This window comes from Vidua macroura, chromosome 15 (genome assembly GCF_024509145.1).
Source record: "Vidua macroura isolate BioBank_ID:100142 chromosome 15, ASM2450914v1, whole genome shotgun sequence".
NCBI lineage: Eukaryota > Metazoa > Chordata > Aves > Passeriformes > Viduidae > Vidua > Vidua macroura.
The window spans coordinates 12,355,162-12,379,125 of NC_071585.1; the positions used below are offsets into that span (position 1 = coordinate 12,355,162).

Below are 23,964 nucleotides of genomic sequence, written 5' to 3' on the forward strand. Positions count from 1 at the left end.
CACAGGACATAGCAGAAAACACACTGCTGGCCACCAGCACTACAGACTCCACAGACCAGCCAGCATACGTACATTTTTGGAAGCCAGGAACTCCATCCCATTGGCCACCTGGAAGCTGAAGCCCACCAAGTCCATGTAGCTGAGGAGCGGAGACTCATTTATCAGTGTCACCCGCTCTGTCCTTTCAGGAGCTGGAGGGTAAGCAGAGATGGATGTTGGTGTTACCCAGCACACTGGTGAGCCTCCCAGTACTGGAAGGACACACTGGGGAATGCTCTCCCTCCAGCAACAAAGGGACACAGCTGGGAGCTCTCATTGTGAGGACATCTACCACTGCTTCTGGACAAGTCCCAAAAGTGGCCTTTGCAAGCAAAGGCATCCAGCACCCAAAGCACAAGCACCTCTCCCTCCCACTGTGGCCAAGCTGTTACCTGAGGGGGAGTAGCTGTCCAGCTCATAGGGGGTGCCATAGTTAGAGGACTCGATGTCAGCGTACTTGACTTCACCCTTCATGTCAGACATGGGCACATAGTCCAGGGAGTCGTCCTTGCTCATGTCCATGTAGCCCCCGTCACTCTCGACAGACATGGAGAGGTGGCTGTGGGGGGAAGAAAAGAGGCTGTTCAGGTCCAGAGGAGAGGAGGAGACATGAGGGTTGGAGGCAATAATTTGTGAGTCTGAAATTCCCAAACCCTCAGCCCCAGCACTGAAATGTCCCACACAGCTGGGAAAGAAGCTCTGCATCATGGATGAAGTGGTGTGCAAATGGCATAGTGCTTAAGAAGATCTCAGCTGCCTTCAGGCAGAAAGGGCAGGGTGACACTGCTCTATTTTACTATTGTTTTGGTGTGTTGGAAGGAAATGCTGCTCTCTGACTTTCCAGGGGAACATTTCTCTGCGCTGCCGTGCCTGCATCCCTTACAGCTGGCAACCAGATAAAGGACCATTTCCCTTTCCTTGTGACACCTCTTGTGCAATTGCCCTCCTTGTAGCTCTTCTTCTTTAGGCTCGGTAGCAACTCAACCTGCCCTGGAAATGCAGAGCTGAGATCTCCAGTGGTTAAGACATGCTGGAAAACCCCATGTCTCTGTACTCAGTGCATGGCTATGGTTATACAAATAAAGTTAATGATGCCAGGAAATATTCCCAACTGGCACGGAGCAGCTGGCATGTGTGCTAGCAAACTCAGGCTCCAGTTTGCTAACTCCTCGCTGTCAGGAGCTCCTTGGTGGTCACTGGTTGGCACATGGGCTGGTCTAAAAAGGTAACAGAGGAGCCAGCTGTGTCCCAGTGCTGGGCCAGTGTTTATTTCACTGCTCTGGAGAAATGTAGGATCCTTCCTGGGAGTACCAGCCTCCCTACCTAATGGGGCTAGGATGGGGCAGGCACCAAGGAGGAGGAGAGAGCTGCTTTCCTGTACCTGTGCACATGGTCCTCCTTGGGGGTGTTCCCGTAGAGCTCTGCCTCTCGCCGTGCCTTCTCCCCGTAGGACTGCAGGAAGGTGTGCTTGTTGCGGTGCAGGTAATCCACCAGGTCCCCGTAGCGGCAGTACTCGGTGATGATGTAGATGGGTCCTGGTGGGACAGAACACCTGCATCAGCCCTGCCTTGGCCACCGTGAATTTCATTGCACAAGGATATTACCAGTCTACAGGGTGTCTAGGCAGGGCCAAAGGGAAAGGCCAGCTTTCTGGTACTGAGCATTTTTTGGCATTTGAAATTTGTGTTTGTGGAGGGAGGTGGGGTTAACTTCCCAGTTTTAATCAGGATGGAAGAAAGGTGTTCAGAGTCCCACACGGCTTTCTTAGGAGAACGTTGAATCATTTGGAACCAGAAAACAGAAATTACTCTATCTAAGCACAGTTGTCCTCCTAAGCACAGCCCAGGGAAGCAGAGACAGGGTGCTCAGGGCTCATCTACCTCCTTTGGTGCAGGCCCCCAGCAAGTTGACGATGTTGAGGTGAGGTCCCAGGTGGCTCATGATCTTCAGCTCGGACATGAGGGCTTGCTTCTCACTGCTGCGGGCTGTGGCTGTTGGGGAGAGCCAGTGTGAGCAGCAGGGCAAGGAGGGGAGAGTGTGGCACTGATTTGCCTTAGGGTGGGGAAGAGGGGAGAACTCACACTTGAGCATTTTGACTGCCACTTTCATGGTGGACCGTGAATGGCTCAGGCCATGGGCTGTTGCCTCCACCACACGACCAAAGGCACCGGAGCCGAGAGTGCGTCCTGCAAAGAAACAGCCAGGAAGTAAAGTTGGCAACGTTCTAGGGGAGAGGTGAGGAGAGGAGCCTGGAAAATACAAGTTGCTTGTCTGAAACCACACCAGCCTTGCTGCAGTCATGCTGGTGGGCACGGACATGGCCCTGAGCTATGGTGTTTGGGGTTGGGGCTAGTTTCCAGAACTGCCAGCTACAAGGTGGAATAGCCAGGAATAATACAGTGCTGGCCTCCCACCATGGTCCTAGATGATCCCCCTGTTCCAGGACCACATCATATCTCCAGGGATCTCTGTGTCTATTCTGGGTTGGTCTCTTTCGGAGATCTCAACCCAAAACTTATCACCCCCAGAAAGCCAGGACCTCAGGAATCCATCAGCGGGACCTGCAGAGCCTTTACCTAACACCAGCTTGTCCCTGGGCACCTCCCAGGTGGAGTCATAAGGGAGCTGCATGGGATCCACATAGATGTACTCGTGCCCATCAGAGCTGACTGACTCAATCACCTTCCAGCGGATTTCGTAACGAGGTTTCTGGAAAAGGGAGCAGAGGGAAAAGACACATCTGAGAGGCTGGGAGTCAGAGAGGGTGTGGGAGATGTGTCTGGACTTTGTTAGGGAGCCTTTGGTCCCTACAGCCATTGTCTCATTCCCCATCTTCCCCAGAGATGCCAGGGGCATGCAGGAACTGATGGAGGCCCATAGATCCTGATGCAGCTGGGACATCATCAGGCCCAGCCACCCTAACCCTGGGGTACCACTGTGTCAGCCTGGGAGCACTCTCCTCTTTTACCTTCTGCCACAGCACAATCAGGATGATCAGGGAGATCACAGTGAGGACCAGCAAGGCCAGGATGACCGAAATGATGACCACTTTGAACGGCAAGGCTACAAAGATAACAGGGACAGCAGTCAGACTCCTCCACCCCTGCATGGCCTGAGCACCCAGGGAAAGGAGGTGAGAGCAGTGCAGAGAGGTCCCCGCACACTCCTCCCCCTGACATTGACCCTGAGCTGTTCTCTGGGAAGGGACAGTCTCCTCCTGGGCACACTTTCCCCGCACTTGCAGCCCCCCAGGGATGATGGGGTGATGGGTTGTTACTGGCTTCTGCCTCAGGAGAGGTTTGGCCACAGGAGGGTGAAAAGATCTAGAGGGGCTGTTTTGCTTGGGGGAGAGCTGTCAGCCCTGGGCCTGGGCTGAAACCATCCTTCCTCATGTTTGGGATGTTCAGCACACGGATGTTCAAGTCCGTGGCACCATCTAGTGACCTGTGGGCTAACAACAAGACACTGGGGACCTGCTCAGGCACTCTTGCCTTGCCTCCCTGGAGAGATGACCCTGCCAGTAATAAGAAGAGCATATCCATGGCCATTGGACATAAGGGCTCCACACTCCAGCTGGAAAAATCTTTTCTGTTCAACCCAAAGGAAGCTTCATTTGGGGCAGAAGCACCCAGGTTTCCAGGCTGGCAACACAGAAAGATCTGTCTCTCCACTACTGGCTCAAAACTTGTTTCAGCCCTCACCGTGTGGGACCAGAGTGATGTCCTGGGAGTTGGTGCCCAGGAAGTTGTGCACGGTGCACCTGAGGAGCAGGGGCTCGTGCACCCTGTGCAGCTGCAGGGTGCTGTTGACGCGGTACAGCTGCCGCTCCGCGTGGTACGAGGCGTTGGTCTGCACGCCGATCTCGGCCGACTCGTTCCCCAGCAGCCGGGTGGGCTCTCCCTTGGTGCTGCACCTGGTCCAGAGAGGATAAAGGCACCTGAGAGGCAGCAGGGACCGCGCACCACCATGGGATGCCCAGGCGAGTGTGCCAGCAGAATGCAATTAAATAGCAGCCTGTTATTCTAATAAATAGAAGTCCAGCTGTTCTCACGGCCTCCATCCCTCCACTCACCATTTGATGTCGCTGCAAGTAGACCAGCTGATCTCTGGCTGGGGCATGCCTTCAGCAGAGCATGTTACAGTCTGCTCCCCACTGCTGGCACTGCTGTTCTCCTTGAGATCCACCACTTTAGCTGGCACTGAAAACCAAAAGACAGTGATGGGAGTTAACCTTCCTTTCTGACTGCAGGATGGAAGGGGAACATGATTCCTCTAGGGAATGTGAGTCTACTGTATCCCTGCCACAGCCTAGGGATGAGGTAGGACTCATCACGTCCATTGTGTTTTATTTTTGAAAGGGAACAGCAAAAAGAGTAAGGTTTGAGGGGCTTATGGAGGAGATCTGCCCCCATGTAGCTTGACTGGAGAGCATGGGGGAAAGTCCAGGACATCACAGCTGTACAATCATCTCTACATCTACTACCTTGGGCCAAGCTGATGGTGTCTGTGCTGCCTCCCTGTCCCCCTTGCTCTGAGGCCAAGTGTGAGATATTTCACCCAAGTGTGTTTCTTGCTTGAATGCTCTTTCTTTAAGCAAGACCACTCTCAAGCTGTGGCCATAGGAGTAAGGCCTTCATTCTGAGGGTTCTGCAACAAAGGATGGTGCCACACCCTTCAGGCTGCTCCTGCTCTCCTCAGCCATGTGTGTGCATGCCCATCCTCACCATTTATCTGCAGATGGAAGGAGAGCTCCTGCTCATCATCCTCATTGGAAGCCCGAATGGTGTAAAATCCTCCTTCTTCCTGCTTCACCCGCACCAGCACCAGAGCTGTCTGGTACCTGGGGAGACACAGTCCCAGAATGATGGCTGTGGGAAGGGCACTGATAATGCTTGGGGGCAACCAGCTCCCACCCACCTGAGGAGTGCTCAAAATCCACTCACAGAAAACTACTCAATCACCAGCTATGCCCAACCAGCAATTTGGAGATTCCTTTGTGAATTACCCCCTCTCTGCACCCTGGTGAGGAACGATGGGCCTGTACCTGGTTTCTGACAGGTTCCTGCTGGTGATGGTGAACTCACTGCTGCTCTCCATGGTCAATGTCTTGTTGTTCTTCAGCCACACAATGCTGGGTTGGGGATAAGCCTCCACTTCCACCTGGATAGTGTGGCTCTTGTGGACCTCGGCATAGACTGTGCTGGGCAGGTGGGTGTGGAAGTGCACAAAGCCACGCTCTGAGGCAAGAGGAAGAGGGTGGTCAGAGAGGGGAACAACCCCCTCCCTGGCCCTTTAGATAAACATGGATCTGAACAAAACTCCCAGAAGTGGTGGGGCAGTTCCAGATCCATCCCTCAAGACCTCAGGCTTATGTCTGAGGGGAGTGTGGCTGCAGAGCCACACTGGAGCAGAGGCTCTCACAGGGCAGAAGCATGTGGCTGTTATCTTATGGAGATAATGGAGATGGGACAGTTTCCCTCAAACTACATGAGGTCAGGTGCAGATGGAAGACAACATGTCTTCATATCACCTTGGCACTGCACAGTACAGAGGAGCTCTCACCAATACTCTCAAGAGTCTGAAAGGGTCACAAAAGCCATGAAGGGAAATTGGGGATGTTTTGAAGCCAAGAAGTGGGCAGGGGTGACATGGGGTGAGGTTTGGCTCGTTGTCATGGTTAGAGCAGAAGTGAGGAGAGGAGAAAGCTGGAGGCTGTGAGAGAGGAGAGGGGGTCACTCTAGGACATCCTGCCTGGACGCCCACGCGGTTTGCTGGCTTTGGGCGTGCGGGCAGCAACGCACCGATCACTTGGACGGTGATGTTCTTCCGGTCCGTTTTCTCATGGTAACCCTCGGACACATTGCAGACATAGGTCCCACTGTCCTCCAGTTCTGCATTCTGGATGATGAGGATGGAGCGGATCTCATGAATGGATCCAGGCAGGAAGTCAGTCACTGGCTCCACAGCCTTCCCTGCCTGCAAAATGGGGACAAGAGACGTGGTATGAGGAGCCAAAATCATGTTCTGCCACTGGGCTCACAGGGCGGGGGGGAGAAAGTGGTAGAGGAGCCCAGTCTGGCTGCTACAGGACAAGGAACACACACATCAGAGACCCCTGAGACAGACAGTCTTAATCCAAGCATATCCCCATCAAACCTCCCTGTGTGGCAGCAGCAGCATCCCATAACTTCTACCATGGGATATTGATGAGTGGCATGGCACATCTGGGTGAAGGCTGGAGCTGCTGCCCAGAGCCTGTGGGTGTGGAGCACTCACTTGCTTGCGGGGATAATCCCAGTTGAAGTTGACCAGCTCGTTGCCGCTCACGGTGCACATGACGGTGATGTTTTCTCCCTGGCGCACCATGGTCTGCACTGCGCTGATGGAGACGTTCACAGATGACACTGTGGGAGAGGTGGAAGAGAGGAATGAATTATGAAGGGATAAATGGGCACCCAGTCCATTTAGCCTGGGTGGACTGGTCCACTGGGAACTGTCTTCCCTGAGGGATGGAGCTGACTTGTAGGCAAAACCCATTCTCTAATGGAGACAGGATTAAGTACAGCCTCCAAATTGATCATCACTGAGGAGACAGGGAGAGAACTTTGGTGCCTCCTGCCACTGGCCTGAAGAAACAGCCACAGCAGGTGCACAGGTGTGCTAAGACAATGTCAGCTCACCCTGGATCCTGTAGACGTAGAAAGTGTCTGAATCCACCTCCTGGTCATCCACAAACGTCCGGCAGAAATAGGTTTTATCCTCAAAGAAGCCTTTAAATCCCTGTTGTGGATCATATGTAGCTGGGATGGGATTCTCCACCTTCTTCTCATAGAGGGTGACCTGCATCTGTGGGTTGGTCACACGGCATGGGATGACAGCCTCTGTGTAGCCCGTGATGAAGATGAAGATCTCTTCAGAGGTGACCGCGGGGAGAAAAACCAGGGAGGGATCTGTGGGAGAGAGGAAACACTGGTTAGAGAACGCTGCTTGGAAGCTGAACCAGGGCTGCTTTGTGCTCCTTCAGGAGTACTCCACCACAGGGCCCTGACTCCGTGCTAGTGGGATGCTTCTTCCCGTCCTTCCCTTGGGAAAGTAGAGCTGCATGTCGTGTGCTTGTCAAATGTCTCCTGGGAGGGTGAAAGAGACCCAGCACCACCGAGCACCTCTGGTCCCCACCACTTGTCCCAGCACACCACACTCTCCAGGAGCTGGCACAGCAGAGACATGCCACAGCCAGAGACACCTACCACGAGGGCCCTCCTGCTATTGGAGAAGGGTTTGGGGATTCCGGGTGCTTGGAGACAGAACAGTAAGTGAAAGCCCTTTTTTTCCTGGTTGCTAAACCCCATGGAAACCCATAGGCAAGGACATGCTGTCCCCTACCTGGAACGTAGATGTAGAGGGCTCTCCTCTCTGCTGGCTCTGGAGCCTGCTCAGGGCTGTAGGTGCACGTGTACTCCCCGGTGTGATGGCCTGTCACGTTCCTGAGGGTGAGATTGCTGACAAAGACACCGTCCCTGTGCTCCAGCGAGGCAGCGAGGGGCTGCCCCTCCCGTTCCCAGACCAGCTCTCTGTCCCCGTAGCAAAGGAGGGAGAAGGTGCTGTGGACACTGAGGACCAGCTCAGTGTCTCCGGGTTCGATGTGTGGCCTCCTGTCCCCAAAGGTCACCTCCAGCAGACCTGAGAGAGGGGTGACATGAGACCAAATTGAATTCCTCTGAAATCCACAGAGAAGCACACATCATGGCAATGTGTTTGCTTTGTGGTGTCAGCCTTTACACTGAAAAATAACTTTCCTGGGTTTGCCTTCCCTACTGTAATCACCACTGACAAACCCACGGTCTCTTCAAAAATGTCCTGCCAGTCCAGACCTTGGTGGGTCACCCTTCATTCCCTGTACCTCCTACAACCCTTACTGGAGGGCAAATCAGACATCACAGCATTTAGCAGTGTTCAATGCAGCCCATGTTGTCTGTGGCAGTATTGGATAGAGAACCCCCAAGGAGGATAGGAGGCAATTCCTTGCACTTCTGGCTGCCTGTCCACACAGACAGTGTCAGACAGGACACAGATGAGGCTGAAACAATGACAGTTCACAAGAAAGTGAAAAAGGAATGAAAGCAAAACCTTGCAGGAAATCCTTTGGAAGCAATAGAGCAGGAAAGGTCTTCCTGAATGGTTCTCCACCTCTCTCCCAGCTTCCTTGCTCCACCATTTGCCCAGATGTCCCAACGGGGCTGTGACACACTCCCCTCTGGTGTCCCCACAGGTGGGCAGGACAGCTGGGGACAGCTCCAGGGACTTGCAGCAATGCTGAGAACAGCCCAGGTGCAGCCAGGAGCCCTGGTGCCTTGCAGTGGGGGGTTGTTGGATATATGGGATCTGACCAAATCCCTCCTGCTGTGGGGTGTCCAGCTAATGTGGGTTCTCAGGTGTCTGCTAAGGAAGGTGTGAGCACACCTGGCACTGCTGCCTGTGGAAAGGTCTCCTCCTCCCTCCAGGAGAGCACTTCACATCCACCCCACTATAGGACTGAGCCAGCCCATGGATCTGAGCCATTAGCAGGGATAGATGTGCCTGGAGCATGCTGTGCACCCCAGTGCTTCCCCATGGCACTGCCCCTTTCCTCCCCCTCACCCCAAAGGGAGCCCCCAGGGACCCCCCTGCCCAGCCACAGCACTCACCAGTGAGGATGAGGAGCCAGAGACACTTCTTGAGAGTGGGGCACGGCATGCTGGGCTCTGGGCTGGGTGTCTGAGTCCTGCCAGGAGCAAAGCGATATGAGCACAGCGCTCAGCAGAGCAGGGATCCCTCAGCTGTCCTGGGCAGGGGTGCCTGGCCTCACTTCTGCACCTCAGAAACCTTCCATCTCTCCAGTTTTCAGCCTGTCTCTCCTGCGGGAGTGGTGCTCCCCCCTCATGCTGGATCTGCAGTTTCTAAGGCTTCTCCCACTGGTAAACAGGGATTTTGCTGGAGGCTCCAGCAGTTGTGTCAACTTTTGCTCATCTCAGCTGGAAATGCCTCTCCCCCTTGGCAGAGCCCTGTCTTCCTCCCTCCCTCCCTCTGCTTTACCACTTGCCTTTTTTCCTTAGTTTTTCTTCCCTCAGTCACAGTGAGATAAAACTTGCTAGAAAACAGATCCCCCTCCAACCCTCCCACATTGTTTGCTCCTTCCAATGAAATAAAAGAAGCCTTGTCATGGCACTTGGTTGCTGGCTGGGGTTAAACCACAACAAGCCTGAAGAAACTTCACCAAAAAATGAGTTTCTTGTATTTAACTTTTAAATACATAAACTTAAGAGAATATCCTTTAGAGTTTTTTTTTAAGTTTAAAGTCCTTCTAATCAACATTTCTCAAGAAACCTTTTCTACAGAGCTTTTTCAGCCCTCCCTGGTGCAAACCAGGAGCCAAAAGAGACAAGGTCAGAGATCCCTAAGAGCAAGGGTCTGTCTCCTATGTATTGGGGGTGACAGGTACCCCTCCCCATGGTGCCTGCAGGGGTGGGAACGACTACTTCTGAAAAGCAAAATGAACACACCGACAAAGAGGAAGAGTAAGGGAAAAGGCTTTCTCTGTGCCTGGGCGAAGCCTGGGGGAAATGAGTTCCCTGGGGAATTCGGGGATGCTCCTGCACGGAGCTGAGCCCCACAGCTCAGCCAGGCTGCAGCCCGGGCTGAGCTCCTGCCCGGTCACTGAGCCACCTCCCAAGGCAGACCCCGAGGCGAAGCCCCCTGCGATGCTGGCAGTGCTCTGGGGAGCTCTTGCCAAGCTCAAGGAGGGCTAGTGGCAATCTGGGCTTGCTGACCCGGCCCCAGGCCCCGTCTCTTACTGAGCTCTCCGCTGCCTCCTGGCCCTGGAGCGGCCTCCCGGTCCGCTTGATGTTAAGGAGGAAATGGTTTTAAAATGACGTGCGCTTGTCAGATGTTTTTATTATTCTCTTGCTTTGGCTCAACAGAAGTCTGATCTACCACAAATCCTTCCAGGTCTCCAGCTTATTCAGCAGCGCCCGTCTCCCTCCTCCCGAAAAAAGCCTCTATAACTCTTTCTCTCTCTTCGTTTGCCAGAGGGGATAAGAGCACTTAGGGCAAGAGATGGGGGTGGGTAGGATGAAAGGACCGAGGTGAAATTCAGGCTGTAAAATGAATGTGACCTCCCTGCACCCACCCTCGGAGCACCAAGCTGCAGGAGAGAAGGACGGACAATCTAATCTCTGCCCCCCAAGGCAGTGCCATGAGAACAATCACCTTCGTTTCCCCGTTCTCCTTTACAGAGGTGTGTGATTCATCCATTATTCAATGTTCAAGGTCGTAGGGACAACTGGGATCCTCTCCTTCGACCCCTCCCTGCCTGCATGCACAAGCCAGGTTGTATTCACCACCCCAGCCCCCAGATACCTGCCTGGAAGCGGCTAAGATCCTCCCGAGCTCACGCCCAGCTTTTATCTGTGCAGCCCCATGGCAGTCCCTGTCAGTCCTGCTGCAGGCGGCATCTCGGCTGCCCGTCCCCACGCAGACAGCTCCCTGCCTGCACAGTGATCTCTGCAGGACCACCGACGGGCAAACCCTGCCCTGCCGGATCGGGGAGCCGGGCACGGGGGCTGTGTGCTGGTGCTGGGTTAGCAGGGGTGCTGCAGCAGCGAGCAGCGAGAGCCCCGCAGCCTCCGCCTGCCGCCGCTGGCCGCCTGCGCTGTGCTCATAGCTGCTTTTAATAAAGCTGCTGGTTTTGCAGAAAGGCATTTCTCTTGGAGATGCTTCCCAAGCAGAGTGGGAGGGTGGCAACGTCTCGCAAAGAGTGGTGACCTCTCCCTTGTTTGTCTGCTCCGGCCGGGCCGAGAGGCACGCTCAGAGACGCTGGCTGAGCTCTGTCCTGCGGGAGGAGAGGGACAAGCCTGTCCCTCCCTGTCACGGGGACACGTGTGCTTGCTACATGTGGGTGCGCACAGGCATCTCACAAGGGATGCAAATGCACCCAGCTCGCTGCCAGCCTTGAGAGCACTTGTTTCTCTCCTCAATCCCAGCTTTTGTTCTTAGCAGGAACTGTGAGTGCCACTAAGAGTGCCAGACGAGGAGGAGCAATCCCACTCAGTGGTACAAAAGCAGGCACGCAGATGTTATCCCACCCAGGGACCCAAACACAGGCACCTACACGATGCTCAGCTGCCTTGGGTGATCTCCTCTCACCCCTATGGGTTAGCAGGGTGCCACAGACCCCTCAGTCTCCTACATCCTTCCCACAAGCTGACTGCTTAAGCCGTGGGATCCTTTGCCTTCACCCATCCAGGCACAATCATGGAGGCCAGGGAGCTCCTGCAGCAATGTCCAGCACCCTTCACTCAACCCTGCAGCTCCGTGGCAACCTCCCACCGTGCAGAGCCACCAAGGTGCTGTCCCAGCTCTCCATCCCCATGCTACACCCCTCACAATCCTTCCCTCCCCGCCAGCACCGGTACAGACCTTCCCTCTGCCCCTCTCCAGCTCCTCGCTGTGAAGGCAAACCAGTCCTAGCCAGGCTGGGAAAGGAGCCTTTCTCTTGAGCCACACTGTTTATTATTCTAAAGGAGGAATTTGGCTGGGAGAGGAGACAGGAGGTCGGCTGGCTCGCAGGGCAGCAGTGCTGGCTGGGTGACACAGCCCCACACCACATGCAGCCCCACATGCCTGTGGGGTGGCTGTGCTCCCCAGGGGCTCAGGTCTCGGCAGGGCTCAGGTCCCAGGGGCCACACTGGGGCTCGTCCAAGTGCTGTGGGGGAGGCTGGTCCCCGACAGTTGACACTGTCCCTGCTCGCCCCCACGCTACGCCCAGCGAGGCCAGAGCCAGGCACTGCTGGACTGAGAGTGTCTGGGAGGGTTTGGAGTCCAAACAAGACACAGATACAGGCAACTGTCCCTGACTGGTGCCACAGACACTGCCTGTCCTTATCTCCCCTCTGTAATCACACCAGCCTGGCAGAGCAGAGTGGAGTTTGCAGCAGAGATGAGGAGAGCTGAGCCAGCCTTGGGGCTGCTGGCTTTCCCAGCTGGCAAAGGAGTATCCCAGGGCTGGCTGAGGTCAGGCACTGCTGGAATCCTGTTTGAGCATCTCTAGCCTTGTGCTCTTGCAGGGGGGTTCTGGGAGATGGAATAAAAGGGCTCACCCCAACATCCCAGAGCAGCTGCAGCACTGAGCACAGGGCTCTGTGATCCCGCAGACAGGACACAGAGAGAGGGCCAGAGCAGAGTCAAACAGCACGGCCAGGGCCATGGCCAGGGCCTCGCCACGCCAGGACCGGGATTCAAGTCTCATGATTCCCCATCTCATGACTACACAGCTTTTCCAGAGCAGTCTGCTCCCTTTTCTCCTGCATCCCAAATCTGATGACAGCTGAGCTTTCTCCTCCGCCTCCTCTCGCAGTCCCTCGCTCGAGCGGCCGGGGGCTGATGCCTCTGTGGCTGATGAACTTGGACAGGAATTTCTGCAGCAGGAGCAGGGCAACGCCCAGGAGTTTGGATACAAGGAAGAGCTGTATCCAGCCTCTGCTGGGGATGGTACTACCTTAATTTAGAGAGCCACCTCTACTACTCCTTGCACCTCAGAGTGCCTTGCTAAGCAGCTCAAGCATCACCAGACCTTACTGACTCATTAATGTTCCCCCACTCCAGACCTCTCTCTTGTTACAGAATGCTAGTAAGCCTAAAATGCCTTTGCTAATGCCCAAAATATGCTGTGTGGGTTCAATCTTCGCTCTTCTTTGGTAACAAGGCGAGAATTTCCTCTGATTTTGCTCTGTGTGCCCTGCCATACGCTGAGTCCCCTTCCCTCTGCACTTGCTCCCTGCGTGTCTCCCAGCATCCTGGCAGAACACACACTGCAGCCACTGCTGGCACAGCACTGCATGGCACTGCCCAGCCCCAGGCATGGATCATGTGGGACAAGGCCATTTCCAGCCCTGTAAACCTCATAAACCATGGGAGAGAATGGGTTAGGAACACCAAGGATGTCCTCCCAGTCCATGGCCCTCTTCCCAGCACACCTAGACCATGTTTCTTGCCTCTCCACAACCAGTGCCCTGTGCAGACCAGTGTGTGTGTGGGGTCCCACAAGCACCCCCAGAGATGTGGGAGCTGAGAACCAGCCTGCAGAGCTGGTGCTTAGGGAAAGGGACAGCTCAGCATGCTGGGGAGTGGGAGAGCAGCCACAGCCACCCTGACAGCCACCTTGGCAGGAGCTCTGCTCCCTACAGACCATTAGTCACCAGTAAGGGAATGCACTGTTCGCTGGACATCAGGGTGCACAGCCCCCTCTCAGCAAATTCTATTTTGTATTTCCAGGGGCAATTCCTGCATCCTTTGCCCACATTGCTCTTCTCTCTGGCCATGCTCTCCTTGCCCTCATCGCTGCTCCTGCGGTGTTGGGCAGAGGTGCTGGATGCTGGTCCTGCCCACGAGGACATCTCGTCTGACCAGGAAGGAGCTCGCACACAGCTGCCAATCCTTTCCCTTCCTCTGGATTTCTATTTCTAGCCCCTTTTCTTGCAGGGCTGTGCTTCCAGGCGCTCCCACAATGCTTGATGGCTCCGCTGTCCTGCCAAACAGGCAAGGGACATCTGGTGCAAATTAGCGGGAAGTCAAATATACTTTATTTCTTCTCTGTCTAATCACATCTGAGTCATTAAGTGAGATCATGGGTGCCCATATGCAATAAAAAATTCCCTCTATGGATCCCGTGATCAATACCTCTCACAGCCAGGGAGCAAAGGCATTCCTGGCAGGAGGAGGGGGACACCATCCCCTGCTTTTGAAGGCAAAAGGCTCCCTGAGCAAAGGCTGATGACCCCTGAAACCCAAACCTTGCTTGTCCGGCAGTGAAACTCCTTGGTTTGTCCTGTTTTCCTCTGCCACTCTCCCTCTGGCCTCTGCAACTGCTTCTTTCCCACCCTTTAATCTAAATAAAACTGAGTGGTTGTTTTTTGTTTTTTTTTTTTTCCCTTGGCTGGAATTGTCCAGAGTTGCAACATCTCTCCTCTGGGGTCCCTTGGCTCCCATGACACCATGTTTACTCACAGGCCAGATTATCATCACAGAGCCCTTTTTCTTTTTCCCAGCAAAAGGCTAGAATTAGGCAGGGCACACACATGGGGAACTTGTCATCCCAAGGCCCATAAACGGCTGCTGATAAAACACAGAGGTAGGAAATCTGAAACCAGACTGAGGAGCAGCAGGGCTGGGGAGTCCCTGCATCCCACAGACCATCCCTGCCCCAGGGATGAACACCTGGGGGCAAAACCCTCCTCACCTGGCCACATGCCAGTGCCAAGGGGGCCCCAAAGCTTTACCCAGACACTTTGAGACTGGGGGATGCTGAGAGCCTGGGTACCTGTTGGCATTGTGCTGGATCTGGGGGTGTTCCAGTCTGGGAGAGGTGAAGTTTTGCAAGCACAGGCAGTGTCATTAATGTCAAAACCCTCAGAGTGGTTTTGTGAGAACTCCTTGGCTGTGAAGATGTGATTAAAGCCACAGCCTTGGACTGAGCTCTCTAGGAGACAGGAGAAGCGTGGGCAGATGCCAGCTCTGGGGATGAGCCGAGGGACAAGCCCAGGGGCACTGTGCCCACAGGAGGGGATGGCTTTCCTGCTGACCTCTGCATCGGGGAGCAGATCTGACATGACCAAAGCCCCTGCCCAGGACCCCAGATTCTGGTCCCCAGCCTCAGTGGCATCTGGAGAATGTGGTTGTGTGGTCATGAGGATCCTGCAGCAGATGTCAGCACACGAGTTGGCACACCCAGCCTCCTCCAGGGCACCTCGACACATCCAACAGAAAGCTGAAAATGAGGACTGTGACCCTGAAGCAGGGGAGGGAGACTGCCAGGGGGGATGACAATCCCACATGGAGCCCCAGCAGTGTGATTCAGCTGCCCTGGGGTCAGCCACGTGAGGAATGGGGTGGGGAGGCGAGCCCCACGCAGCCCTGTCTGACCACGGCCATCCTCCCTCTCCGAGCGAGGGGGGACCACGATGTCCACCCACAGAATCCAGCAAATCTCCAGCCACGGGCTCTCCACAACACGTCGCTGTGAGGAGCCAGCACAGAGGGACGTGGGACCAGGGCGAGCCCTGCACTCTCACCCATATCCCCTCCTCTTTCCCCCTCTGTTTTAAGCCCATGGGAGACAGAGGAAACGAGTGACCCATTTAGCGTAAGTTCAGAATAAAAAGAAACATCTGTTTGGAGAGGTGCCAGTGTTATAAATAATCCCCCAGCCCCTGTGATGGTATTCATGGCCCTTTCGGCTGCGCATGCTCCCCTGCTTCCGCTTTCGGAGGAAAGGCCAGACCCCGTGGGCTGCTCCCCGGAGCCTGCGAGCTTGGCCTGGACTGTGGGAAAACCCTGGGTGAGGACCAGGGTTCACCTGGGCCTGGGGAAGGAGGGAGGGGGTGTTGGGAGGAACGGCTGCCACGTGCCAGGCAATGCCCAGCTGTCACTTGCTGCATCCCCTGCTTCTCACCCAGGTCAAATCCTGCCCACCTTGGACTCCCTGGGGCACACAATGTGTGTCAGGGTCATGGTGGTGCTGGCACTGCTCTGGGGTGGTGCTGGAGGCTGGGCAGCATTTTGGAGCACAGCCCAAGGTCTGGCATTGTGCATGTCTGGGGATGCTCTCACCGGGTGCAGACTCAGGGCTCACCCCTTGTAGTGCAATGACCCCCCCAGGGAGGTACAAATGTGCCCCTTGAGAGCATTTCAGCCCTTCCCAGTGCTCTTTTCCAATAGGATGCTTTAAAACACCCAACACAGCCCAGCCAGGGCCATCCCCTAATTTCTCTATTACCCATGACAACAAAGACATTTTTGGGAGAACATACCATGCTGTTTCACAGGCATGTAAGCAATGTCAGTTATGAACATGGCTGCAGGGATCCAAACAACTCCCTGCATCCCCTTGGCCCCTCCAACTGGATAGCAAAGCCTTGGGGCTGGCTGAGTGACTCAGCTCTCCTATCCCTCCACCCCCAAACCGGCACATTTAGGGGTCCCAGCTCCTGGGCATGTCAGACTGGATGGGGGTTGTTTGCCTTGAGCAGAGCCCATCTGCTTACCTGCTGCTTCTCCCCACCAGAGCAGAGAAATGAGGGAAGCAGGGGACATGGAACTGAGATCAAGGACTATCTTGGCTTCTCATCCCTTGTCCTGGCATCCCCAGGGCTTTCCTCACTCTTGTTCCATGGCTGCCAGAAAGTCGTGTCTGCCTTCCCATGCTGATTCAAGGGAAGCTCTCTGCTGGTGTCTGCACAGGGAGGAGAACAGTCCCCAGCAAGTCAGCACCTCCATCACCTGCTCACAGCCACTGATCCAGGGTGGCTGCTCTGGTGGGGCCAGGGCTGGAGCCAAAGGTCCCAGCTGGCTCTAATTAACCACTAATAAGCTGCGAGGGAAGGGCAACGGAGGCAGGATGAGAAAAAGAACTATCCCAAGTCCCAGTAGGATGTAGGGGCTTTGCAAAGCCCCAGGAGCAGGCAGAGTTGTGGTTTTACCAGTCCAACATCGCAGCAAAGGCTGAGCAACCTGATCCTCTTGTGAGCATTTCCCTGAGATCTGCGGAGGAGGAGATAATCTCCGTGGATGCATCAGCTCCTCCCAGCTGCCTCCGAGGGACCCAAGCTTAATTGCTTTGTTCTGGGGTTTTAGGCTCTCGTGGCTGGGATTAGGCACTCACCATCTCTGTGGTCAGGGCACCCTTAGCCTATCTGCAGGGACTGGAGAGGAGCCTGGCACTGCGGCCAGGGTGGGAAAGGATGGAGCCAGCCAGTGCTGGGTGTGAAGGGCAGAGGCTGCTTTCTGATGGGTTTTTTGTTTGGCCCTGTTACTTCTGGATTTCTGAGAGGAAGAAAAATGCAATTTCTGGTGCAGCTCTTGGTGCTGTGAGCAGATTCTGCACCCTCCTGCATAGGCTCACGTGTGGGGCAGGAAGACCAGGATGGTGTCACTTGGCACCAGGACTGCAGAGATGGATTATCTCCTCCTGCATGCTCTGACCAAGCAGTATAAACCATTCTTGCCAACCTGCATGCAGGCTTCTTTATAACTTCTCCTCTCAGTCACAAATCAGAAATCAGCTCCCCTCTCCACCCATGCTCTGCAGACAGCCCCAGCCCCAAAACCTGACAGAACCTCCAGAGGAGAAGCTGAGGCAGGACTTGGCACCAGCAGCTGCCAGCACCCCCTGCCCTCCCCCTGAGTGCAGCTTTTAAATGGGCACTGAGTCCTGCTCCTGAATCAGACCATATTCTCCTAAACAGCTCCCAGGCTGGAGAAGGAAACTTGGCAGCTGCCTGTGGGGAGAGAGGAGGGGACCCCTCTCGTGGTGCCTGCAGCGCCTGGCCCCAAGGAAAGCAGTGTTTCTGTTCTGCCACCATTGCTTGGCAAAGGCTGAAACCAAGGTGACTTCCAGTTTGGAAGAGGAGAATGAGCTTGCAGAGCACAGGGCTTGAAATGGTGTATTTTTTGCTGGCGCCGGTTCAGACAAACCCACAAGCAAACATATTTTTTTGTATAAATAAGACAGTGTGTCTCGCCAGTTAAAGCAATTCAAACATGAATGTAGCAATTTAATTGGTGCCAATTGCTGGGTCTTGGTAGCATTAAGATTTCAGTCACAGCCTCTTTCACATGGCAGCTGGGTCGGAAGAGGGAAGGCAGAGGGCCCGGCAGGATGGAGCTGAGGAGCAGGATTGCCCATCTCCTGCTGCTTCAGGAGCATCACCCCTGTGCTGCCCATGGAGACCTGCCAACCTGCCACAGCAGGGAGAAGGTGCTCCATCTGTTTCCTGGTGGATTTCCAGGCTTTAGCAATCAGTGCAGTGCCCTGATATATCCCTGCATTCTCCAACCCCTCCCTGCTCCAGCCTCTGCACCCCACAACTTCCCACCAGCTCCATCACACACTGGCTCTTACGGGGCCCAAGGAAGGGTGTAGGATGGGTGTGAGTCAATTCCTGGGTGGATAAGCAGGAGCCCGTGCAGATATGGCCTGGATCAGTCCATCCATGGGTGCAGGACAAACACCACACACTGCACTGCCCTGGCTCTCCTGGCACCAGCCTTCCTGTGGGAGTTTTGTGAGCTCCCTGCTCCCTGCATAGGCTCCACACACCATGGTCCTCTTGCTCTGCAGGTTGTGGCTGCCAGGGAAGGTTGCACACACACCAGGGTATGCCACAGCCTGGTGTGCACCCAGGGAAAAGCAGGGTGTGAGGGGCAGTACATCACTGCACAGCTCCTGTTACCACACTGGAGGACAATGGGCTCGAGGGACCACCTTGCTCAGCACATGACTCATCCCAGCACCCCTCTGTGCATCCCCAGTATGTGTCCCTGTCACAGCTGGGGCTGCTCTGTGTTCCCCATGGTGCTGGAACATGCAGCCCTTCCAGGAGGAGGTGTCTCAGTGGCAGCAGAACAGGACAGAGGTGAGCTTAGCTTGGGAATTAGCAATGGGGGAGAGGAGGAGGGGGAACACCGACCCCTAAAACAAGCCTCGTTATGTCCAATTTGCCTGGTGGAGCGGAAGGAGCTTCCTGGAGCTGCTCCAGCCCCTCAGGAAACAATACCCAGTCTATACCCTCCCCCTGCAGCTCCCCTCCAGGGGATTTCTTTCCCTTGCTTAAAGTACAAACAAACAAACTCCACGAAGTGTTCAGCTCCAATCCTCCCTTGCTGGGATAGGATACATCCAGCCAACCCCAAGCCCACATGGTCCCCAGCTCCTTCCAGCTCTGGGTCAAAGGCAGCGCTGGTTGCCAGCGCCGGCGGCTGTGCTCCCACGGGATTCAGGATTCAGCCACCGCACGGCTCCTCTGCTCCCTGACCTTTGCCACTCCATCCCAGGAAGAGCTTTGCTGGAGCCTGACACTGTGGACAGCATTGCAATCCCATCCCACTTCCCATCAGACACTGAGGCCAAAGGAACCTTGAGGACCAGGCAGAGAAGTCCCTGCCTGGAGCCTCTGGCAGCAGTTGGACATTTGGCCAAAGCCACATCCAGCCAACGTGGTCTCTTTTTGCATGGCATCACTCCTGCAGCTAGAGAGCATTTCTTAATCTCAGCTTTCCTCTGACTGAGGAAAGTGTTCACTGTGTTCACTGAGACAATCCTGTCCTGCTCTACTCCTGCAGACAGGCTCAGTGCTCTCCTCTCCCTGAGAGTGTTGTTCTGAGTGCCTTGGAAATCCTGTCACGGACCCATAAAAAATGAGGCTGAAAGAGATCATGGTGTCACTGTCCTGTGTCTATGTCTGCCCAGCCAGAGCTTTTCCTGACATGTGCTTTGATACTTGTGAGGCTGAAGGAACTCATCCTTCTGTCTTTAAGCCTACAGACATTTCCCCTAAAAACTCTTTTCTCTCTGTAATGACTTTTCCTCTGCATGAAGACTGTGTGTCACCTTCCCACAACACCCAGTGACCAACGAGACACATCAACCCCTCTCCCAGTCCTTTGCAGCTTCTTCTGGACTTCTCATCATCCTCACTATTGTCCCTGAGCCCATCCACTCCATGCCTAGCCCTGCTGAAGCACCTGGTGTCACTTGCTGGGGAGGAGCTGCTCCCTCCCCTGCCTCTGTGAGCTGCCTCCAGCTGTGCATCTTCCAGCACATCCCTCAGGAAGAGCTTGGGTTTCCTGGCACCATGCTGCAATCTGGTTTGTGTCCACTACAGCCACTCTGCTTGGTTCTGGACTCTGCTGGAGCTCTTGGGATCCTCCCTCACTCCCATGCACACCAGCAGCCCTCCCAGCTCGGTGCCACCCCAGGGTGGAGGATGTGTGCTCAGCCACCTCCCAGGTGGTTCATGCAGGGATTGCACCGGACCAAGCCCAGGCCAGAGCCCTGCAGCACACCACAAGATATGCCCAGGACTGTGGACAATAAGCATGGCTAACTTCTCCCAGACTGCAGTAGTGCAGCTGGCCATGCTTGCTGCACACCGACCATGGGCACCTCACACTCCCAGTCCTGGGCAGGGATGCAGGAGGTGATCCAGGGATGGGGAGTTGAGTGGCTGTTGTCTCCTGGACTGCTCCTTCTATGAGGACCCTCCATGCTCCTGAGCTGGAGGAAGGGACAGCCAGCTTTAGGAAGAGAGAAAAGCCCTGTGCATGCTGCAATTGGGTTGCTGTGACTTGGTGCTTGTCCAAAACACTGATCCCTCCTGATGCACCGACTGATCTAGGGGTGTTTCCTGGGCTCAGGGACATTGCCCAGGGTTGGTGGCTGCCACAGCAGCCAAAGCAACCCAAGTTTGGTGACATCCCTGTCAAGGAGTGACTCCAAGCCTCATGTCAGACCCTGGCCAGGGCTGCCAACCAGGGCAGCTGCCTGGCAGCTCCTCCTCCAAGCCAGTCTGGCCTGCATCCTCTGCCAGGCAGAGACACATCCTTGACACTGGCTTACAGTGACCACATGAAACTCACTCCTTCCCCAAGTGCATGGGAGGCACAAGCATCTTGTCCTGCAGGGTGCTGAGGGGGGAATGACCCTCCCAGCCACCCCTCAATAGCCCCTCGGAAAGACTGGGTCTCAACATTGTTAATCCTTGTCATTAATGGGACACCTGAAAAGGTTTGGGAATGCCAAGCCTCTGCCAGCACAGGGTTTGCACACCAGACCAACTACTTTAAGCTATTTTCCCCCTGCTTTAGCATAAACCCCACTTACTCTGGGACCAGGATGGAGAAGCACAACATCCCTTTCCACCACAAATCCTGTTTTGAATGACTCCCAGTTGGCAGGTGAGTGCAGGATCTGGATACTCTGAGCCCACTGTGAGCACCAAAGCCCCGCAGGTCATGCTCACCCCTGTCCTTGGGCTGTCAGAGCCTCACTCCAGATCAGCTCTGCCCTGTTGGAGGCCCTCAGCTCTTGTGCTTTCAGGACAGCAGAGTAGTTGCCCACATCCATGCCTAGTAGAGTTTTACCAAGCTCTGCTAGAGTTTTACCAAGCATTCCCAGGCACAGGTCCTGGGCAGGGCTTGCACATGTCCCCCTCCATGGCCCACAGGCACAGGAGCCCTGCCATGGCCGCAGACAGAGGTGACACTGTCCTTGGAGCAGCCTGCATTTAGGGATGGCCATGGTGTGTTTGGACAGGCTGACACTGACAGGGCTGACACTGCTCTGCACTCACACTCTAAAGGATATCTCACTGGCATGGTGAGCAGCCTCCTCCCCCTGCACACCCCAGCCCTCCCACAGCCACCAGGCTGCAGAGCCAGGGCAAGCCCCTGATCCAGGGAGAAGCAGAGATCACCTGGGCCCTACTCCCGCTGCAGTGGGGTCTTCCCTTCCTGTCCTACAGCTGCAGCATCCCCTGGCTCCTCTCAGCCGTCCCCACCCAGGACCTGGTGAGAGCTGATGCCATGTTCTTTCCCATGGGATGCCAAAGAATTCAGCTGCTTTCCACCAAACACCATCTCCCCAGAGCCTGGTGGGCGTTTTGGGCTGCCAACCCCTTGGAGGGGAGCAAAGCCCCTTCCAGAGCAGCCGGGCTGGCTCAGGGACAGGGTCCTTCAGGACTATACCAGCTCCAACACGACGTTTCCCATCTGGAGAGCCAGAGCTGAGCAGGAGGGCGAGTCAGCCCCCGGGTGGGCGACACAAGAACTTACCTTGAGCAGGGTCCCACCAGCCGAGTGCCTGCGCCGCACGTCCCACCGGGAAGGCTCCGAAATTCCTTCCTCTCCTCCTCCAAACTCTCTATCTGCTGCCTGCTGAGGCTCTCCCTGCCCTCCCAGCCTTCCCCAGCTGGCAAGGCTTTTCCACTTAAAGGCGAAAGAGAGGGAAAGAAAGAAATGAAGTGGAAGGGAGGAGGGGAAAAAAAATAAAAATAAAATCAAAAAGAGAGGCAAGGCTGTGCCAAGGCTGGGATGCAGCCAAGCCCCTGCTCTCCTCCTCTAGTGCATCTGAGCAGTGCCCTGTGCAGCCCCCAGCCCAGCTGGGAGGGGGTTCTGCCTCCTCGGACCCGAGTGTGGAGCAAACCCCGGGGCCGAGGGATGTGCACGCGTGTGTGCGTGCGTGTATAAATAAAAGAGACCTCGGGAGGAGGAGAAGGGGGGAGGCTGCTTCGCCAATGAGGAGCGGAGCTCCTCCGACTTCCTCCCTCCACCCTCTGTGGGGACCCTTTGCGGAGCAGAACTTGCGATTAACGCCCGGCGGACGAGTGTGATGGGTGAAGAAAAAAATTTAAAAGGAGGAGAAGCCAAAGTGGCTGCAAGGAGAGGGGAGTTCTGCTGCGGGCTGCGATGGGGCGAGCGATGAGGGCCCGGCTAACAGGGAACAAAAGGAGCCCGGACCAGCCCGACTATCGCCTCCTTAAATCGGAGGGAAGGAGCTGCTCTCTCCCTGTGTCTGCTTTCAATTCTGGCCTTTCCTTCTGTTTTCTTTTTCTTTTATTTTCTTTCTCTTTTTTCCCCCTCAAGCCCCCCCCCCTCCCGTTTTCTTTTTTTTTTTTTTTTTTTTTTTTCCCTTTTCTCAGGATATGAGGGGATGTTTAGAAAATCCACTGCCCACGCCAGCAGCTGACTCATGTTTTTATTAAAGAAGGCCTGTACTGAACTGACTCCGTGTGTTCCCCCAGATGCCTCCCTGTGCTGTGCTGTGCCAGCCCTGCTGCTCCTGGCCCCTGACCCCGACTGGCCACTGCCCCTTGGGGACCACCAACGCACCCTTGCAACTCTTCTGTTTTGGAAAGGGGGATAAAAGGCTTTCTGCAACTGGGATGCTGCAGCAGAGGGTGGGTTTAGCTGGGGATTTGGGGCTGTTGGGGCTGCCGAGACAGAGCTGGAGAGGTGGCAGGAGTGATCACCTCAGCCCTGCCATCATCTCAGATGTCCTACACCCCTGCTGCCCTGGGAGGATGGAATCCAGGTGATGAACCAGCTTTAAATCCTCCCAGTTTCTTAAGGAGTTCAAATCAAGTTTCTGAGAAACTTCCAGTAGGCAGAACATTATCGTGTGTCCAGAGGGGGATTTTTTTTCAATTTGTTTTAGCACTGTAACAGGGGACAGGTCATCTTTGGATGAAAACTGCTTTTTGACCATGAGTTCTTGCCACCGTTTTCATCCTGGGGATGCTTTAGGGTGGTCAGGCATTGGAACAGGCTGTGAAGGGAAGTGGTAGAATCACCATCCCCGAAAGTGTTCAAAAATGTCTAGATGTGGCACCTGGGGACATGGCCTAGTGGTGAAGGTGGCTGTGGTGGGTTGGACTCAATGATCTTACAGGTCTTTTTTAGCCTTAACCATTCTGTTTCTCTCTGATCCAAACAAGAAAAAGTGCAAAACTGCACTGGCTATCCTGAAAAGACACCTGTCCATCTTTCTTTAACTTTCCTTTCTCAGAATTAAAAAGCCCTCCCCGTAATGACAACACTGCTGAAATCTGTGTTTTACCTTTTTTGCAAGGCAGACTCATCCCCTCCTGCCAAGCTAGTAAATGCCTGCACAATGGCCACAGGGAATGATTCCCTGGCTGGACCAGCCCAAGGGATTTGCTGCTTATCTGACATTATCTCCATGTTTTCTTTTTATCTATGAAAAACCAAAGTGGAGGTGTTTATTCTGTGCAGCTGTGGAGGGTGAGGAAAGCCAGGCTGCAGCAGCCAGGTTATCCCTGTGTGCCGCTCATGGCATGGGGCTGGTGTGCCAGATCCGTGCCTGGCAGCAGGACAGCTGCAGGAGGGATGCAGCCCTGGCTTGGAAGGATTCCCCCAACTCCAGACCTGGTGGTGGCTCTGTGTCAGGGGCCCTGTCACCCCCCTGGGCCGAGACAGGCTGCTGTGCAGAAGTGGAGCCAGCGAGCGCGAGAGCAGCTCGTGTGGGGGGCAGGCAGCAGAGGGGACGTGCTCTGCACATGGCTCTTCCCAAGGCTTTTCCCAAGGGGCAAAGATGTG

At 55.1% G+C, this 23,964-nt stretch overlaps 1 protein-coding gene across 1 annotated transcript in view; it reads right to left on the reverse strand.

Annotated features, from left to right (window-relative positions):
- PDGFRB (platelet derived growth factor receptor beta) overlaps positions 1–21,947 on the reverse strand; it is a 31,584-nt gene extending 9,637 nt beyond the window's left edge. The window contains exons 1-17 of the mRNA XM_053991292.1: positions 21,682–21,947; positions 8,724–8,800; positions 7,423–7,719; positions 6,720–6,989; positions 6,316–6,443; positions 5,841–6,015; positions 5,084–5,276; positions 4,764–4,879; positions 4,112–4,238; positions 3,741–3,952; positions 3,008–3,102; positions 2,616–2,748; positions 2,121–2,225; positions 1,920–2,030; positions 1,421–1,574; positions 432–598; positions 73–191 (exon numbers count right to left, since the gene is read on the reverse strand). Of these exons, the coding sequence (XP_053847267.1) occupies positions 73–191; positions 432–598; positions 1,421–1,574; positions 1,920–2,030; positions 2,121–2,225; positions 2,616–2,748; positions 3,008–3,102; positions 3,741–3,952; positions 4,112–4,238; positions 4,764–4,879; positions 5,084–5,276; positions 5,841–6,015; positions 6,316–6,443; positions 6,720–6,989; positions 7,423–7,719; positions 8,724–8,772 (2,451 nt within the window). The 5' untranslated portion in view covers positions 8,773–8,800; positions 21,682–21,947. The remainder of the gene's footprint in view (positions 1–72; positions 192–431; positions 599–1,420; positions 1,575–1,919; positions 2,031–2,120; positions 2,226–2,615; positions 2,749–3,007; positions 3,103–3,740; positions 3,953–4,111; positions 4,239–4,763; positions 4,880–5,083; positions 5,277–5,840; positions 6,016–6,315; positions 6,444–6,719; positions 6,990–7,422; positions 7,720–8,723; positions 8,801–21,681) is intronic.
- Between the last annotated feature and the right edge of the window lie 2,017 nt (positions 21,948–23,964).